Below are 20838 nucleotides of genomic sequence, written 5' to 3' on the forward strand. Positions count from 1 at the left end.
TTCCTCTGCCGGCCGCGGGATACGAACCGGGAACCCTCCAGCCACAGGCGCAGATCCTGAGCCACAGAGCCACCACACCGCCCTATGAGAGTACTGTGTCTACACGCGCACATACGCCGTGTCTGAAAAATAATGGACTTGTATTCACATGACTTCATGGCTTACAGAGCTTATGCTGAAACCAATATGAGCATCAGCCGTTTGGATGGTGCAGATTGATGTCATGTTATCTTACTTATGTACATCTTGCAGAAAGGCCCTGTGACCCAGCCCTCCTAAGTCCCAAGACATGTGACAACAGAGCTCAAGATCTAGATATGTAGTCCACTCAGCCCATGATGATCATTCTTTTTGTAATGAGCAGTAGTGGCCACATGATTGCACAAGTGACCCGGGGGCAGCCACAGAGGGGGAGATGGGGAGGAGGTGGGATGCAGGGAGGATGGGAGAGAAGGGGATCACATAGAGTATTTATCAAGTCTTAGGTGAGGACATGACGTCAGGAGTGCCTGCGAATTTCTGACAGCTGAGTCTGATTAAACTTGCCAGTTGTCATCCATGTCGGACTTTCTTTATAAACTCCATTTAACGTAACGGAGTGTGCCATTTCTCTTATCACCTCGAAGCATCCTGGTAACACTGACCCAGTGTCCATTGGCATAAATGTGCAATAATGTCAAATCCAGAGAAGATTCAGTCCAGCTGTCTGTGGTACATACCCAGAAAGTAAAATGTTCTGAAAAAACCACTACTCAGGAGTACATACACAATAGTTTAAAATATAAGGCTTTAATCGGCAAGAGAATTGTAAAGTCTGTCATTTACAACACCGATGGGCTCACAAAAATAAACACTTTTTACTAAATCATATATTTACAAGATCTGTATTGGAGTACAAAGCATACAAAATACCACTTGAGCTAAGTTAACTTACCAATTTCCCAAGCAGCCAGAACTGCATTTATATCATGTTTGCCCTGCAGAGCTGTGACCACTCATTCTAAACTAACATTCTTCTGCTATTCTAGAATTTTACTTGTATTTATAAAACCAGCTTTGCAACCCGCAATCCGACTGCCAAAGACCTCCTTCTCTTACTGTAGATTTGTCTTGGCCACTTTTCAACAACAACAACTGAGCTGATGTAAGCTGAGTAAGACACATAACAGGATGATCAGGCCAGTAGCACATACTAGAGAGGAATTTCTGGGCCTAAAATAGTCTTAAACTACTAGACCCCACAAATGGGAAAAGTCTGCAATTAGATTTTGAGAAGATCCTAGAAAATAGTTAACGCTTCGCTTTCTTCGTCTGATGATCTCTCTACAAAACCTTCTAAGCAAGAAGGCCTATTAATTTGATTTTATTTGGCATCTTTGAGGAGATCCTTTTATATGCTTGCAATAGGACCAATGTGGCTACATCTTAGTGCTTTTGACCATCTGATCCATGTGCACACAGGGCTGTCCTGTGCCATTTTTCTTCAAGTCTTCATTTTCTTCTTCGTCCACCATCCTGGCCAGCTCGTCCGGGTCCACGTAGGTGTAGAAGTGAGCTATGATGGAGAAGAGGATGCAGACTCCAACGAGGAGGGCAGCAAACAGCACAAACTCCGCCCACTGCAACACAGCACAAGAGGAAGCACAGGCCTCAGGGTCACCCTTCTGGCACTGGCAGACCAGAAACATCTTTCACCAACGGGATTTTTCAGATTTGATCAGACCACTAGAGGAACTTTAATGGTGCCACAGCCTTGCATTAAGGAAACCCCTAAAACAAGTGCTTCTCCCCATACCTTTTCTTTAGATCCTGCTTTCAGCTCCGTTTACCCCTCCGAGTGAACAAACACTCTGCTCACCACTCTCCAGGACAGAATGAATCCGTACCTGCTCCAGCCCGCCTCCTTTCGCTACGATCAGCACTATCACGTTCCCAAAGGCCACGGTCATGAGCCAGCCAGCCTGCAGCACGGACTTCATGGTTGCAGGGGCCTGGAGGGAAGACAGGCAGATGAAGAACAACGCACCCGGTGAAGGTGAAAATGCTGTAGTGTCTCATTTCCGTAGCGAACCTTTTCTTTTATTGCAAAGGTCAGTAACACAGTTTTACAAGCGTCTCATCTCACAAGAGTTTCTTTTATTCCTTTTAACATGGCTAAGATGGCAAGAACTCCTTTGATGGCGTGTGCCTCTTAGAAACTCACACACACTTTATATGAAGTATAAGAGTAGTGCTGTGAATGGTTTTCTAGTAATGCGAGTACCTGAGAATACGAAAACTCCAGCCCTGTGATGGAGAACATGACTTCGCCAGCAGTTATCAAGACGTACTGAGGGATCTGCCAGGCTATGTGCACATTGTTGGCATGAATGTCCTCCATTTTCTTGAAGGACATTATGTCGCCAGAGACCTGACAAGAACAGAAAAATCAGATTGCTGACTCTTGTAATTGAGGTGGTCCTTTATTTAAAAGCATCTCAACCAACCAAGGTAATGCTGCCACACAGAACACGAAGGCATTGTAGTTTTAACAGAATACATTGAATGACATCCTACTGTCCCACAACAGTAGTAGGAACACCTACAAAGCAAAGATGAGAGGCCCACATGCATATTTTTGAATAATGTAGTATCCACTACCACCACCAGGCTGACCTAAGAACTTAAGAAAGGCTGCAAAAGAGAAATGGGGTCATGAGCCTGATTGATTGCTTGTATTAAGTGACCTGAGGATCTGGTACGTTTTGTGGAAGAAGCCATGTTATTGGCTTCAACAACATGGTTGGTTGGCCTGTTCCAATCTCCCACAATCCTTTGGGTATGAAAGTTCCTCCCATTTTCATTTCTGACCTCTTGTTCATGGTTCACTGTTGATTAATCATTTGATCAATTTTCTTTTATCCAGAACTGTCTGTTTGCAGACAGATTCATGACCAGCTGATAAATCCCTGTGTATAACCAGGCCATTCATCTTCAAGGCATTTATAAGGAATCCCATAAACTTTCTCTTTGGATGGTTTTCCACCTTAGGTTGTACAACTTACAAATGGGTTTCGATTAGAAGATCTCTTTATCTACCTGAGTGATGATGACAGTGTATGAGGCACCAAAATCAAGAAGGCCCAAGTCAATCGCGTATTCTTTCTGACCACTTCTGCATTTCACATCACTGTACCTTTATGGGAAGGAAGTGAAACGTTTAAGAAAGTTGAGGAGTGCTTACAGGAAAAAAAATCTTTTGCTGGTGAGAATTGGGGACAGAGAGAGAGTGTTTGGATGTTGGGTTTTTAAAGACACCAATGTTAAAGAATGATAATCATAGTCATGTCATGATACAACACACAGGGGTGTGAACCATGCTGACCCACACAAGTCAGCATGTTTAAGGTCATTAATTTACAAGTGAGCAGGATGTTAAAGTATGAATCAAACCCAAGTCCGCAAAATAGCAGCTCTCTGCTCAAAAAAGCTTCCTGGTGCTGATAATTGAAAACGATTTCATTTCACTGATTATGGGAGAGAAAAACTTGTTTTTTTAAGAAAAGTTGTAGTTAGAGGTGAAAAGATTTCAGAAACGTGCAGTCATTTCATTTACATATTATCAGAAAGCCACATATTTTTTAAGGGTTGCAGCATTTTATTCAGTAGCAGTCTTATCTAAAGCGGACAGTGCAGCTAAGCTAAATGTGGAACACAGACATGGAGTGAGTCCAGAGCTTCGGTCACACAAGAATCAAACCGGCGAGAGGACGTGGGAAGGAACTGCATCAGGAACACACCCCACACTTGTCTGTTTTTCTACTCACTCTCCTCTCTGCACGGTCTTATACATGGAGACTCCGTAGTTCCCGGAAACGTTTTCAAATTCTTCTGAGCCCACTGTTATATGAGTGCTATTTGCAAGGCCGTTGATAAATCTGTGAAATTAATACAAACAATAAACACGTTTGTGCCTTAACCCACAAAACATTTAGTAAATTCTAAGAAACTAATGGCGTGCCACTTTTCATTTTAATCGTTTGGTGATTTTTTAGCACAGCGGTCTCCAGGACATAGGTCAGTTTTACCAGTACGGTTAAACTCTGGATGCAGTGCAGACTGTAGGCTTGAGCCAGTCACCTCTGGGGCCATCGAAGACAATCATCCTCAAACTTAAAGGATAGTTAATAAATGAGTGAGGCTCAAAGATGTTGGTAGACCTCAAAACTAAATTAGAGGCCCAACAACTCACATTAACGACCTCTTTTACTGAAATGTAAGCTGTAACTCTTATGGCGAGAGTGATCACAAATTCCTGCAATAACTGGGTAAATAAAATTTTAAGGATGCTGTAGCTTGGGATAGATGATTAATGTTTTATCTTTGTGTGTTTCTTAACTGCATTTGCTAAGAGCTGTCTACAGTCGTCACTCACCTCAAGCCTGCATACCCACTGTCAGACTTCTCGATTACATCCGTAATCTGTTCACAAAAGAAGAAAAATGAAATGAGAGCTAAATTAGATTCCTTGAGCTCCTGGTAGATTTCAGATTCATTATCTTGAAGTTCTTTAACTACAATGCATTTACAAGCTTACTTACAAGTTTGCATTTAATGCCTGTGTCCTCTTCATACAGAGCCAAACTATAGGCTTCTTTTTCAGTGAACTTTAGCTGGCATGAAGATTTTGATAGTTTGTAATCAAGAGTAAAGTTGAGTTCTGTGGTGTTTGCCCATAGGTTCAGGGTCTGGTATTCCGAGGGATCCTATAACAACAGAAGAAGAGAGCAGAGGGGTACTGCATTAGTGTGATTTGAATATGTTCCAGTCTACCTTAAAGACATTTCTCTTAAATAAACAATCAGCCTCAGTTACAAGCACATCAATACTGGTCAAGATGAAATGGTTAATTTAGCTATGTGAAAGGTGGGCTATTCGAGTTGGCTTGATAGAAAGGAGGAATGGAGCAAAGTCATGCTACGCCCCCTTAGCTGGGCTGGGCTAATTCTGATCAACAGGCACAACTGCAGGCTTTCAACCACCACCAGTGGCCTAATACACTAGATTCACCCCCCCTCGGTACAGCACTGCTGCCATAAATGTCTCCTCCAAATCGCTGGGATACAGGTAGCGAAGCAAGTTCCACAGGCACCACACTGAAGCAAAACACTACCTGGCCTTCTGCCTTTCTAGGGATACCAAAGTCTCACCACCCGTTACATGCAGTCAATCCCAAGTGCAGGCCCAGCTGCTGCAGGTTATTCAGCTCTTTGTTTTCATTTTACAGCAAATAATGTTAAGGATGCTCTTTGACTAGGAACAAGTGTTCTGGAAAACAATCCAGAGTGACAACATCAAACCATTAATGTGGTCATAACATTCTTATGCTGCCCGGTGGGGGGGTGAGAGGGGCAGACCTGTTAAACGTGTTGAACTGTTTCTTGCTTGTCCTGATATTGTTCTGATGCTCCTTGATAAAAGCAAACCAGAACTTTGATCTACAAATTCTGATACTGCAGGGCAAAGAAGCATCACCAGATGATTGTCTTGTCTAGACTGCAGCCAAGCAATAGAATCATTCACATAATTAGAACTTAGAGGTGTAAAATATACCTTTTGTCACTGTTGCTTTCTTAAGTCACTCGATAGTAAGACTTTAATTCACCAGCTGATAAATGTTAGACCTTGCAAATAATCCTGGTCTTGTAGCTTGTAGCTTCATTTAAGGACGGCAAATTACTCTTCATACATTTTTAACGGTGCTTAGGACTGAAGTATCCATTAATAAAATATTGATATTTTACACAATCTGTTAATAGCCACACAATCGTAATGTAGTGTCAAGTTCGACAAGGTTATTAACACTCTATTAATATTTTCTTATCTATTGGAGATTGTAAAGGATACGAAGGTGGAATTTACAGCAGGTGTTACCCATTGGAAAAACAGTTAAACTAGAGTCTTATTAGTCTTATATGGAGAAGTTTGAAACCCAAAAATAATAAAGCAATCATTCACAAGACAAGGGCTAGGACTATCTCTCACAAATCCTCCCAGTCTTGTAGTCTGACATGTGCAGAGAGTTTCTACTCACCTCAAAAGAAGAGAGTGTTTTAGGGAAGATGTCACTGTCTGCAAGATCTACTGTGACTTCCTCTCCAGCCACGTTCAGAATCTGCAGTAAACTCTCATTGGCCATCGGAGCTGTAACTACAGTTCCCTGAAAGGATTGCAGATGTCAGGCTGAAATTCCTTAACTCTCATGTTTCCTGTTAAACCTGACAGCTGGAATGACGAGGTGCTAATTTAAAGATCTGCGTTAATACTTTAGGTTTTCGATTCAAAATATGCGACGTTCAATTTAAGTTAGCATCAGACAGTTGTTCACCACTTGGTGTGATTGTAAGTTTCAAACTTTGTTTCCAAAGTTAAAGCAATCAAGGGGTTGAAGTACACAACTTAAATACAGATGGGAATTCCTTATGTTTCCAGCATGGAAATATCTCAGGAGACACATAAAGTTCACCACTATATTTTTCAGTAAAGAAAAACGTGTGGTGTCAGCAAAACTACAAGAGAAAAAGAAAAACAGCTGCCTTACTGTCACATTTATTTCCACAAGTGCTGCAGCTACAAATGCCAATGCTGCAAGCACCATGCCAGCAGCCATTTTTTTAAGAGGCCTGAAAAATACAGGAGAAACATCCGAGTCTGACACACAGTATAAGGAGAAGATCTACCATTGAAAACACCAATATTGTGACTGAATGCGAATGAAAATTCACATTTACAGTGATACTATATACAGTAGCAGTTTTCTTACTGCTAATTTCTAACGGTGTCTGGTAGTTTTATTCTAAAGGGGCCCCTCATCACCTTTCCTGGCAGTAGCTGAGCTGCTCGCCTGTTTAGGCATTTTTTTTATTGTACCCCAGAATTATTGCAGCACGGTCATTTTATCAGTTCTTCCACAGCGGTTCTGGAATACCCCTGGGTTTTCTGGGTTGTCTTCCAGCCAGGTTCTTAACCAATGTGTAATGTATGTCAATTTTCTGTTCCTGGTCTTAGTTTAAAAACTGCTTTCAGCTTTTTAAATACTGGATGAGAGTTGTGCTTGGTATGTATCCTGTCCTAATTCTGGAGTCAGTCAGCTGGCTGAAATAAACCCAAATGAACTTAAGAAGTAGGAAAAACACAGACTCAGTGTGGGACTTGTCTGGTTCTGTGTCATTCCTACACGTGTCTGCTCACCGTCAGTTGATCACCTATTAAGAGCTGTTTAATCAGAAATAAGGAGCAAATCCATAATTAACAAGTTAATGCTGTACAAAGCTCTGTCTTCTGAACTTGTTGGGACTAATGCACATTAACCAGGGTATTTGTTGAAACTAGCACCTACTGCAAGTGTAGCAAATGTCTAAACCAGTAAGCGAATCAGTTACAGGCAGCAGTTAGCCATGGTGATTAAGAGCTCTGATGGAGCAAAAACCATCAGACACAGGGCTGCTCCAGGACCAGGACTGAGAGGCTCTGCTCCAGAAAAATACATTTCTTTGCCTTTGATTTGGCTTGTCATCATTAGTTTAATGAAATACAGAAATCAGACTTACGTCAAGTTAATCTTGCAAAGTCGGATGAGTGGATAAATACAAATATCAAAAATAGGCACAAACACCAAGATCAGCAAAGCATTCAACATCTAGGAAGGGGGAAAAAAAACATAATTTGATGGAAATCCAGTATACTTCTAAAAGGAGACTTATTTATACAATTTCCTTGTAGTTCCATGAAAAGTCCCAGATCCCAGATTTATGGTCAGATCATTTGTGCAATGTAAGAGATACCCCAGGGAACATGGGTATTTTGTTTGAAGGAGGGGAGATGGAAATGTTCAGAGTAGAAAGTAGGAAGGACTGAACTGATGTGAAGCTGTTTCTGTGGGGCATTTGGTGTGAAACAAGATCCACTGAGCAAGCAAGACATGAACCAACTTAGCTTTGTTTGTGCGGACAGGAACAGGCAGATCTCTCCCAACAACAAAACAAAACACACTTATCACGGGCAGAGGAGGAGAAGAGGTGGGGATAGAGGATAAGAGAAAAGAAAATTGGCAAAGAAATGAATTCTGGAGGACCAGTGAAGTGATTGAATCCCAGATTATACCCTGGCTTTCCACTGAGAAAGGGTGTAGCTGGAAATATTCATTGAAAAGCATCTTGGAGCTCACCTTTGTCCTAGTTATTGAGGATTGTTATAGAGCAGATTATAATTTAATCATTTGCACAAACATGCACAAACAAACAGATCTCCAAGCCTAGTCATGTTAATAAAGTATTATTTAAAGTATTTAATAAAGTATTAAAAAAATATTGTTAGGAACATTACCTGCATCTGGTCTGGCTTTAAAATAAATCCACTCTGCAATGGAAAACAAAGTACAGTTTCTCAGCTACACATAAATTGTTCAATTATGTTGCCAAGTGTCATTTAACAGATGTTTGGCAGTGAAAATGCATTTGAAATGGGATACGAAAACTTGGGAGTACAAGTACTCTGGGTTAAAGTGTACTGTCCCGTCTTCAGCATGGAACAGCATTAATAAAGCAAACCAAGTCAGCAATGGGTTCAGGCATTTATTGAGCAATAAACTGTTCTCTCATCTTAGTTATATCAGTTCTTATACCACCTTTACCACAATCAAATTGTTTGGAAAAATCATCATAAATCATGGCACTTACGATAAATAGTCCTACAAAACTGTATTAAAAGAAATCAGGTTTTAATTAATAATTAATTTCAATTTGAATTAATTAATAATTTGGGATCCCAAAGCACTACATATATAAATGAGGACCCACTTCATCCTCCATTGAAGTGCAGCCCCACCTGAGCCATACAGATCTGAAGATCAGGCAGAGTTGTGCGAATTTGAGTCCCCAGCTGAAACATTACTTATACTGATATTAATGTGTCACATAGATTAGGATTTGACTACTCAAAAAGTTAAAATCCTGCAATTGATCATTTTGAGATTATTTTCTTTCACCGTTTTGTTTATGCCAGACTGTTTTCCTTTGGAGACAAACACTTGGAAAATAAAAAAAAAACTGAAACTTACGAAGTCCATATTCATTCTAGTGGCTTGGAGTGTCCAACGAGAGCCCTTGGTGGAATAAGAGAAAAAAATAAGCAGGGAAGTCAGGAAGACACGTTCCCAGAGGCGCGCAGATCCTCCTGTATCCTTCTGAGATTTGATCAGGGTCTCCCTGCCCCAGTCTGCACGGCCCCAGTCCCTGTCTGGGGGGGCAAGTCACTGTAACAGTGGTTTAAGACTGAAAATAAGGCTACAGGTGAGAGGAGGCCAGTTGGCCCATCTGGCCCATGTGGTAATTAGAAGTTAATTGATCCCAAGATCTCACCTATAAGGCTCTGCGTGGCTTGGCACCTCAGTACCTGTTTGAACTATAATCGCCCTACTCCCCACCTCGCAACCTTCGCTCTTCTAATTCTGCTCTCCTTACTGTCCCCCAAGCCCGTCTACAGTCTATGGGTGACAGGGCCTTCTCCTGTTATGCCCCCAAGCTCTGGAACTCTCTCCCCAAGGATATCAGAGAGTCACTTTCTCTAAACTCCTTCAAATCCAGACTCAAAACCTTCTTCTTAAGAACAGCCTTTACTTAACTGGTTCCATTCCTCACCCCTCTGCTCTTCTTAGTACCACCATCCACGGTCTCCTCTATATATTGTAATTGTGTTTTATCTTGTGTATTCTTCTTATTCATTGTTGTTGTCATCCTGTAAAGCGCTTTGAGAGGCCACCTTTAAAGGCGCTATATAAAATAGTTTATTATTATATTATTTCTACTTGAAAGAAACCAGAGTGTCAGCCTCAGCAACATGGCTGGGTGGTTTGTTCCACACTACCATAACCCCTTGGGAAGAGAAGCGTCTCCTCTACCCGGTCTTGAAATTCCACGTAATTTGCTTGTTTGCGGCTCTTTTCTTTGAGATTACTACCCAAGAAGGATGGTTAAACGTTCATGAAAAAATTAACTTGAAATGAAGTGACGTAACTGTGAGTAATGCCGTGCCTTGTACTAATCCGTTACTAGATCATTGAATTGCAGTTCAGTTTTTAAACTTGTGACCATCCTACTTTCTCAAGACACATCAAGACTGACCAGCTCTGGTCCCAGAGAGCCACAGTCAAGCAGGATTTTCTAGATCTCCCTTAAATCATCAATTTCTAAACACCTGGAACAATTTCCTTTTGACCATTTGAGCAAGTGGTTTGTTTAATTAAGTAGAGATAAGCAAATACCAAGTATCAGGTACTACAGCTGACCATCCCTGATATTCCATAAGTATTCTTACTAACTGCAATACAATTTAGGTCTACATAACACCATTGAACAAAGATATATCCCAACACATTTATTTGTTATGTTATATGTCTGTGTTGCAGCAGAGAACACACTATTCAGCAGATCGTGTCTTTCAGTGTGTCTTTTCCGCAGAGAGAGTTTCCCCCACAAACTATAGAAACAGAACAGTTGTCTCTACAGATTTTTTGCACTTTTGTAATTTTAAAGAAATTGCAGGTTTTGGCACCTATAATAGACAGGTGGTATTAGAGAATGCCAATCAATGCCAGAACAAAGGAGACGTTGGACGCTCTATCCCAGATTACCTTGCGGGGTGCTTACCTGCTGATCGAAGAGAGCCCAGAACATGGGCAGAGGAACGTAGAGGAGCAGAACTCTCAGCACCATCTTGATCTCATATATGAGGCGTTTCTGTTGAAATACAGAAATACACCGATTTATGAAGATAAGCTTCATCCTCTTTGAGTTTTGTTTGTCATTTCTGTTTTGAGACCAAGGTAGAGTAAATCTGTTTCAAATCAGATCAGATCACTTTATTGGCCATACAGAATTTTTTGTATTAGGAATTTGTCTTTTCGCATTCCCCAACTTACTCTCCATGAGACACACAGACACAGAGGCAAGGAGAGAAGCCTGGGGTCAGAGCGCAGGGTCAGCCATTTATTCGGCACCCCTGGAGCAGCTGGTGTTAAGGGCCTTGCTCAGGGGCCCAACGGTGTAGGATTCCTCTGCCGGCTGCGGGATTTGATCCAGCAACAGGCTCAGATCCTCAGCCACAGAGCCCCCGCACTGCCCCACTGTTTGATGCAGAAGCAGGTCACATGCAGCCACATGTATTGTTTCTGTATACGCTGTGCACTGGACTGAAGTCAGACAAGACATCACGAAAGGATGGGTTTGAAGGGAGGATACTGAATAAATCACTTGTGACAAGGATTTGCGATCTATAAATCTTACGACAGTTCATTTGGTAGAGAGATACCTGAATCCTAAAGACTGATATCCTTATAATAGCTTCCAGAATGTAACCATCTAAAACATTATTTAGTTCAGAGATGTGTACATTTTATACACCCAAGAAAAAAAGATTAAATGAATAAGAAAGCTCTGTTTTTTTTACCGAATACTTTTCTTCTGCCCAGTCAAGCCAGTGTTTCCTCTTCGGAGCTTTGCTGGAGCTTCTCCAGCGGTTCTTTAATGCAAACTGTGAGGCAGGATGAAAAGGACCATCAGTCTCTACAGCATTTTTATTGGAAAAACGTGCACAAATTGCTAACATTCTATCGTCAATTATATAGTATTAAAGTATTTAACTAAAATCATCCAAGTCCATCTCCGCTCAACTGCATAATTGGTTAACCAATAAAGAAACTGAAGTAAAAAGTTAAAATGCCACAGTCATTAATTGCAATTCCAGGATTAGAGGCATTATCTTGTTGTTTACATGTAATTTTATAATGAAACATTTTTCATTATTCTGCACTTTTACACAAGGGGGGATGCTTCTATTCCTATTCCATAATAATATTACAATAAGATACAATAAAACAATGGACATTTTACTGCAGCACTTGGGGCGAAGTAGCTTGTTCAAGTGTACAGCAGCAGTGTCTACCCAAGGATTCGAACCCACAACCTTCCAGGTACAGACCCGGAACCCTGACTGCCTTGCCACGGTGCTCACTGACAGCAACAGCGAAACTGTCCCTTGCACAGGAATTGAGCACTAACCCCAATGCACCTGAGGACATCCAGCAGTATGTTCCCCTGTGGCGGGCTCCTCTTGTACAGCCTACTGCCAGCAATAAACACCACTAAGTGAAAGACAGAGAGGGGTCAATTTGCAAGCAAAAATCCACATTGGAAAAAGTGGATTAAGTGCATCTGTATAGCAGCTGTGGATATAAACATGTGGATATATTTTGTGCGTTGACTGTCCTGATAAGGATCAGTGCTATACAGTACAGGGTTGTGTCAAGCCTAAGAAAAATGATACAATCAGTTTCAGCCACTGAGGGAAATAGGAGCACTCACCCAAGGCAATGACCATTAAGGCTGCAGGAACACCAAAGGCCAGGGCATAGCAGTCTCCTCCAAAACACTGCACATCTCCTGCAGGGGGGCCAGAGCACACAGTTCACAAGGGCTGCACAGAGGCGAGACTATGCTGTGAGCTGTGAGCTGTGAGCGATTTCATTATCTGAATGCAGCTGATTTACAAATGCAGGATATTCATTAGCAGGCTAAGCATTTCTAGACTCGGATGAATGACTCAAATGAAACACAGAGATTTCAATTTTGAGAAACTCCACTAGAATCCTAATAAGAATTTGACTTTATGCTACAAATGCCAAAGGTATTTTTCTGTAGAGCGTACACACCCCGCAGCATTGGGGTAATGACTGTTGACAGCACACTGCCCGCGTTGATGGACATGTAGAAGATGGAAAAGAACTTCGTTCTCTCCTCCATCTGTAACAAAATGCAACGCACATGATGTTAATTCACATTAACATGACCATTATGCAAAAAGAGTATGCAAGTTTAAAGATGCGTCACATCCCTTCCAATGTGGGAAACAAATGAAAAGCATTCAGACAAATTCAATTTAGCTCTTTAACCAGCTTCAACCAAACCACCGCAAAGGAGCGAATAACAATTCATCGGCTTTCCCACTGTCTGTACAAGAAACCTTTGCTCTGATTCCAGTCTCAGGACACTGAGAAGAAACTCGCATGTAGACATTCACTTTCCTTGTGGTGCACCGTGTACTAATTCACTTCTCACAACGCCTGTTTGAAAGTTCTAAAAAGATTTGGAAACAGCTGGGTTCTGTAGAAATGCTCAGTTAAATGAAGACATTCAGTATCCAGAGACGGGTAACCTCAGTCTGTGAGAGGTTATGCCACCAGAATTTGCTCTGCGGTAGCAGTGGCCGCAGCTCAACAAGCCACTGAGAGTGAGCTGTGGACCTTACATGCTCCTCTTCAAACTGATCTCCTCCAAAAGCCGCCACACAGGGTTTGATTCCTCCAGTCCCAATAGCAATGAGCACCAGCCCAAGCATTGACAGAGCCCTTTAAAACAACAGGAAACCAGCAATCAACTAAAACAGACAATGTGACTAACAAGACTTCTGCAAGCAGTACTGTGGAGCTTAGGGTTCTGGACTGGGTTCAAATCCCAGGTATGACACTGCTGTTGTGTCCTTCAGTCATTGTAGAAAAGTACCCAGCGAACATTAACTGCCACAGCTAAGAATGTTGGCCTAATAAATTAGTAAAAGAATAAAAACCAACGCTAAAGCCTTCTCAGAAATGAGACCTCACAAGCATAAAAGAACAAGTACCGTACAGCCAATTATTTTCACTCACACGTGGACGGTTGTGTCTCCCACATCAGGAATGGCACCCACAGACTTCACAACATGTCCAATAACGTACACTATAGAGAGGTAGATGATTGTCCTAGAAATTGTAAAAAAAAAAAAAAACACCTTTATGACTCCACGGCCGAAACGTTGTGTTTTCTTTCTTCTTTTTTTCAGCATGGAATAAACCTATTATTTGTTTCTGATAAATGGAATGCTTGGCGATTCCCACCCCCAACAAATGATTTGTTTAACACTCATTAAGTTTACATTCATCTCCCGCGGAGTTACAACATCTGCACAGGGGAGAAACGCATTTCTCCCAGGCATTCTTACTTGAACTTCCCGAGCCAGGAGTCTGCGATGAGCGCTCCAATAAGTGGGGTAAAATAGCAGAGGCCGGAGAAGGCGTGGTACACCGCCGTAGAGAGGTTCTCATCCCAGTGCAGGTAATTGAGGAAGTACAGGGTCAACAGAGCTACAGAAGACCAGGGAGGACAAAGCATGTTTCATTCTGTGTCTCGGACTTGTACTATTTCTCACAATGGAGGATGTGATTAAATACCAGTATGACTGAGGTTACCCTTATCAGGGATGTACTTTTTTCATCATCATAACAAATTATTATTATGATTTCAGTTATATGCTGGGCTTTGGAGAGCCTTATAATTTGTGTCATGCTCTCATGCACGACCCCCCCCCTCCCTGCAGCATTCAAAGCCTTTTGTTAAGTGAAACCAATTTAGTTACCTTTCATGCCATAGTAGGAGAATCGCTCACAGAACTCGTTCACCACAATGAAAGCGATGCTCAGGGGATAGTTAGTTCCACACAGTTTCTGGAGCAAAGAAGCAAGTTACAAAATCTGTATAGTTGTTTAATGAATGCAGTTTGAGTGAATTATTAATTTTGTATGGCAGGGGAACTTTCCTTAGGTAATCTGTATATTACTCAAGAGAACTGGATTGCGGCTTAACCCTATGCATCACCCTGCCCATGCCAGCAGATTTTGAACAGTTTACTGCTTACACAAACTGGGAGGATACAATTTATGTTGCTACATGAAAAATCCTGAACAATTTGGACAAGAGCAAAGAAGACATGAACATGTACTGTAAGTGAACTAATGTTCATTTTTGTTTCTTAGTTTGTTTTAAAAAGTCCATCTTTGGATGATTGAAATTAAAAGAGCAGGGCACATTTTTCGGAAAGTTTTACTTGGACTAGATAGACGCAGTGTTCCACAAGTCGGGCCAAACCTTAATTAATGCTACACAGAGACGAAACATGTTGAAGGCGTGTTTGGCATAATTCTGGCTTGGCTGAGAGAGTAGCAGCCTCCCGGGAAGAATGAGACAGGAGGGACAACTCTTCACGAGGAATGAGTCAGGGAGCAGTTAGAGGGGTGGAGATGGATGGAGAGAGGGGCGGGAGAAGAAGACGAAAGGGGGGAGTGGGCAAGATAAGAAGTTTGGCTTCCTTTCAAAAGTCTGTTTACAAAACCCATTAAGAATACACTGACCCTTGCCCATGCAATATGCTGACTGCAGCGGGATCACCTGTAGTGTCTTGGGGATGATCCTTATAACTAGCAGTCAATGCAGAGAAACATTCTTCACAACAGAAAAGTAACAAAACTGAAAAATAATTTCAGGACGCACTACATGAGTTACTCCCTGTTGTGGACAACAAGCCAGTGTATTGTCTAATATTTTTATTTATTGTCGAGAAGAATTGTAGAAAACAACAAATACTTCCATTTTAAGGAATTAATTATTAAACTTACCGGTGATCGAGGTTTGACATTTTTCTGAAGCGCACCATCTGTGGAAATAAACAATATCCCTGAGACATTTTTGAACACTAGAAAGATTAAGATCAAGCGCTGCATTTTAAAACAAATCTACAAAATGTCAAATAATTGTTTAAAGGTCATCCATTCTGTTGCAGCATATTATTTGGAAGGTGTGTTAAGCTTTACTTCATAGAAGGTCACCTGACGTCTCAATCACATAGTTGCTATAATTATTTAACTGTGTAATTGTAATGCCTCCAGTCGAGTTTTATCATACAATTAGATAGGGAACTGCACCTTTAATGAACTGAATATTTTCAGTAATCAGCCGTAGAAGACCTTAAAAAACATCCTAAATGTGTCTGACTAAATTAAATATCAAGTTAATTAATTTAATAATTAACTATATCAGTTAAAATGTTTCCCAGTTTTGAAACAAGAAACAGAGAAAAATAGTAGGCTCCGATAGAACTGAGTCTGAACTGATTTACAGACAAAACAAAAAAATAATGAAAAAATAAACAGAATACAAGTTGCACAAAGCTTCTCATTGCAAAGCTGAGCTGGCAAGCAATTTATAAACCTAACTGATGTCTTGGGCAGTAGTACTTGAGCCCAGTTCAAGTTATTTCACCACCTCTTCCCTAGTCTGTTGAATGTTTCCACCAAAGTTCAGTTTCACATTTATTAAACCCATGTGTTTACCATCTTTGAGATGATAAACTCAAGTCCAGTGCAGAAGGTTTATTATTCCTGTTATTATTAAAGCAAGAACAAAGCAGGTTGTGTTGTTTGTAAGAGATGCAACAGAAGGGGGGGAACAAAAAACCTTGCAAATCTGAGTCCAGTCACCCTAAGGTAGAACTTGTAAACACATCTGAGATGCAGAAAGCTTCTCCGATCTTGTCTGCAAGAGCAGGTGCTGGTATTGAACTGAGGAGTAATTACCTGACCTATCATTATACAGCTGACACCAGTAGCCCTTGTCCAAGCATTATTCATACAGAAGCTTATTGAAAGAGTTATCCAGTAAAATGAGCTACACTAGACCGCTTACACCTGTACCTGAGACTTTTAATATCTTCCTCACTATGCCAATTAATCTAGAATGCGAAGTTTCGTATTCCACACAGAGATATACTAAGAGGTATAAACAGGTTGAGCCTTCTTTCTGTTAATGAACCTCACAGTCCATACCATGGACCCAGCAATGAACAATACTCCAGCAGCTCATGGCCACTGTCCTAAGGTACTGAAATTGTGGAGGATGCCTTTGTGACAGACAGTCAGCTAATCACCAACTGAGAGGATGCAGCTGTTGGTGGTTATAGCTGTGATCTGGGACACCTGCCATCCAAGTCATGTTCTCTGGGGTGAGCAGGGGTGTGAGGTGGCTCAACACCAACAACACACCAGGTACTGTGCGCTGGTAGAGGTCAGATCCCAAGTGAGAATACTAAAATGTTTTTCTGATGTGGTTCTGGGGCTGACTGAGTGATGAATAGTTGATCCTGCAGGAAGGTTTTTTTTTTTTTTAAGGCAATCTGGATGATTGCAGAATGAAGCCTGAACTTAGAGCTGTTGGGGGTTTTAACTAGCCTGTGATAGTCTTCTTTGTTCCTGACAACCATCTTCAGCTGCATCTGTTTGTTGATGTATGGTGTTAATTGAAAGATGGAGGATCTGGCAAATCTGCTCTTGTGTATAAATACTTGATGGTCCCCCCCACCCACCTCCAACAACAACTTCATACACTTTTTTTAGTCTCATCAGAGACTGATGTCTAGCAACCTCAAGTGTGAGACCCTCTCTTTATCCTAAATAACTCAGGTCCTGACTTGTAGGAATTGCTTTCTCTTCTTGCCCGAGCAGCTCTTTTTAAAGGAAAACATCCAGCTGAAATCTTGCTTGCTGTGCTCTTCCTCCCCTTCCTTTTTCCCCCCTGTTTCTGGTCAAGCATGCAACCCACTACAGCTGTGGTTCTAGCCTATATCTGTAGCTTTCTCTTCCCCATTCCCCACCCCTTTGCACTGTCCCCGTAGGAGCTCCTCCTGTTTGCTGCCCTGCGGGTGTGCGAGTACAGCAGTGGTCTGCACCGGGCCCGGGCCTCCACGTTCACCCTTGTCATCACCGGTATGACGTGGGCTGCGACCGAGGCAGGATTTCTTCTTGGGGTTTGGCTGTAACTGACCTCATCCATTCAGTTCTAAAACTTCAGCAAGGGGTAACTCGACCTGTTCCTTCTTATTTTTGCATCACGTTCATCTCGGGTGACTCTCATGGGCTGCTACAGTGTCTTCACCAGCTCGCCACAGATCAGATCTCGATTGAACTGGGCTTTGGTGCCTGTGCTGCGGTTTGTTTTCACTTTATTGCCTGATCATGTTTCGCTTCATTCGCCACCAGGATTCTTCTGAAACATTACATATCTACTCAACCAAACAAGCTCAGACCTGATTTGTACATACTTCTTATTCCATACTGTGCCACAGTATGTGCAGCTTCTCCTCAGCACTGCTCATTCGATAGTGTTCTCATTTTCTTCAGCCAGGTAAGCTGACACGAGTAACAAGTATGTCATCCCTTTATACAGTATCTGTCAGTTCATTTTGTCATTAATCGAATTTTATCGAATTACTGAAATGGTGTTATTCAACAGAAGTTCAGAAAGAGGTCAAGTTCTAATCTCACGCTTGTGCTCAACTGCATATAAATACTTGCTGGCTGCTCACAACTGTGTGCCTCTACTCCATCTTCACCCTATCAGCTGCCTCCCTGATTCATTCCTCATAAGTAAGGGGAGTTGTGACAGTGCTGATCTTCATTCAGTGCTGGCGTTAACTTGCCTGGCAGAAGAAGTAATGCATTAGGCACACTCTCCTTTTATATTTGTTGGTTCACTTTGTCATTTTTAGAATTTGACTTATGTAACTAGCAATAGGAAAATTCTTATCTGCTTAACATTCCCTGCTTCCAGGTCACAAATTTCATTTGTTTGGAAAAAAATGACTCGGCCTCCAGTTCTTTACTTTAACGATTTTTAATTGTTTGATCTAACTGGCATGTGGTTGGGCAACTTGTGTGAATTCTTTAGAACTGAATTTTAAAGACAAATTTAACAAACATGGTTGCCCACATGCATGTTCTAGACCTAGAAAAGTTATTTCATGAATGTTGTCTAAGAACATAATGATGACAAACGAGAAGTACAGCCAATCTAGCCCAATTTGTAGTTAGTACCTAATGGATCCAAGGATCTTATTTAGCCATTTGTTGAAAGAAACCAAGGCATTGGTTTGACAACATGGCTCTGTAGTTTTGTTTCAGACTTCCATCGACCTTTCATCATGCAGTTACCACTTGTATCCTCTCTTTCATGTTTTACTTTGATTTTGAAGAAGTCGACCAGGTTGACTTTGTCCATGCCCTTGGGGATTTTTTTCAACTTGTATTAGGTAGCGCAAAATGTTTAAATGTTGTGTTGCTGTGATGCAAACCTATCAATTTATTCATTAAACATAAAAAATGAAATGCTCTAGTTCATTCTTCTTTTATAAGAATTAAGTACAAAAAACATGCTTTTCGTCATTTGAAGAACAACGAAACTGAAACGAGTCAAAGGTTCTGAATACGTTGCGTGCTGTATTTGGTTGGTATTTTCAGTTGTGCAAGCGCCACCTACCGATGAATGCCACAGGTACATCGGACTAATCCTACTTAAAAAATCCTGTAATACTTAGAGGGATCTAACTTGTTCTGCTTGAAGTCTCAAAAAAAAGTAAATATTGTACAACTTTTGCTTACAGAAGAAAGACGTGAGTTTTCAGATTCCTTGTTGCCCCACTTTATCAATTTTGCATGAGAATCTCATTCCCCAATATGACATGAACATATTTGTAAAATGCACCAAATGCTTCATATGCTGTACAGTATATTTCACAAGAAAACTGTACTGGCACTTTAAAAGTAGTAGACACTGATCTGGATGTGATAACCCCCCACCATTACAATTGTAAACATTTTAAACTTTATCGTGTAGATAACTTTAAAAATCTAGAGTTTGGCTGTTGAAAATCTCATTTTTAATAGGAGCCTGTTACTTTGATGTCAGTTATTGTGTCCTTCAATAGAAACATAAATATTAAGTTATTTATTGCGAAATTATCCAGTATCTCAAAATCACAGCTTATCTCATCTATTTTCATGGCACATAAATCATTATTTGTGGGTCATTATGGAAAGAGTAAATTTTGCGATACTCATGGCCCACAGTGCCAAAAAGGAATGAAAAACAACCGTGAGGTTTACGGTCAAAAGCTGTGCTCTGCTGCTCTGCAAAATACTGTTTTCTACAATTAAGCAGCACAGAATTAACCAAAAGCCCTCTTATGCCCTTTCTATCATTTGTTGTTTTTTTATCATGTTGCAGGAGCCCTTTAGCAAAGTAAAGAAAAACATACCTTCTGTGTTTTTCTTTCCCATTCCTAACGAGTGCTCTTCTGTACTTCTCAACTCCCAAGTCCTGCTCTCGAACTTAACAGCTCTCCAGCATCCAAAGCTACTTCCTTTTCCACTCTGTTCACTGTCCCTTCTACACCCCTACTTATAACATTGTTCCACTCGCGGGTTAATGTTCTACTCCAGGCCTTCGATTTTTTTTTTTAAGGATTTGCTTGTGGATTTTCTGCCTTTTTTTTTCCCTCTCGTATTTCTAAGCCACAGGCGGGGAGAGCAAATCAAACCCCACGTTTCTGTGGACCCTTTCTCTTTGCCAAGTTCACAAGTCACAAGGAAGCATGTTTGTCAACTACATCTCACATGCATTACAAAAGCTTTCTTGTGTGTGTGGACTAAATGGAATTCCATAAGGCTCTCAGCCAGCCACAGGCACTCTGTGTGAGTAATTCAGTTTCTTCACAGTGTGATCTTGCACTCACAGTGCATTTGCAGTTCCATGTAGAGGTTCCCCGAGTCGATGATATCATTAATGAAAACAACCGTCTCTCCTGCCAAATCAGAAGATCAGAGGCGAAACCTCTGCTATTGTTCTGCTAAATTTCACATTTTAAAATCCTTGGCTTTTTTTATTTCCAATATGTCTGTTCCCTTGAGCCCCTGTGGTCTTTATTTTCAAGCTTTTATTGAAAGCTCAAGTCTGTAACTACTCTTCTGTCAGTGAAGACTTTAAATAAGGAATAAATGAAGGTTAATTACATGGTGAAAAGTTTAAAAAAAACTTTTAGCTGTAGTTTTCTTCAACTGAAATGCTGTGTTTATTCTTTTTGCTTTTCAGTGTGAAATTTTATCTT

The 20838-nt window shown here is 41.0% G+C and overlaps 1 protein-coding gene across 1 annotated transcript; it reads right to left on the reverse strand.

Annotated features, from left to right (window-relative positions):
* Nucleotides 1-770: 770 nt before the first annotated feature.
* slc15a2 (solute carrier family 15 member 2) lies at nucleotides 771-20438 on the reverse strand. The gene is made up of 23 exons (XM_088606123.1): nucleotides 19990-20438; nucleotides 15521-15558; nucleotides 14485-14572; nucleotides 14071-14212; nucleotides 13739-13831; nucleotides 13342-13441; nucleotides 12746-12836; nucleotides 12399-12476; nucleotides 12096-12178; nucleotides 11485-11568; nucleotides 10686-10775; nucleotides 9098-9142; nucleotides 8365-8397; nucleotides 7590-7678; nucleotides 6581-6662; nucleotides 6074-6199; nucleotides 4581-4745; nucleotides 4415-4461; nucleotides 3807-3917; nucleotides 3079-3175; nucleotides 2264-2410; nucleotides 1887-1991; nucleotides 771-1619 (listed from the first exon to the last, which is right to left on the reverse strand). The coding sequence occupies exons 1-23, from the start codon at nucleotides 20009-20011 to the stop codon at nucleotides 1419-1421; spliced, it is 2157 nt and encodes a 718-aa protein (XP_088462249.1). The 5' UTR covers nucleotides 20012-20438; the 3' UTR covers nucleotides 771-1418.
* Between the last annotated feature and the right edge of the window lie 400 nt (nucleotides 20439-20838).

The sequence above is a fragment of the Lepisosteus platostomus genome, chromosome 14, assembly GCF_059453375.1.
Source record: "Lepisosteus platostomus isolate fLepPlt1 chromosome 14, fLepPlt1.hap1, whole genome shotgun sequence".
Lineage (NCBI taxonomy): Eukaryota > Metazoa > Chordata > Actinopteri > Semionotiformes > Lepisosteidae > Lepisosteus > Lepisosteus platostomus.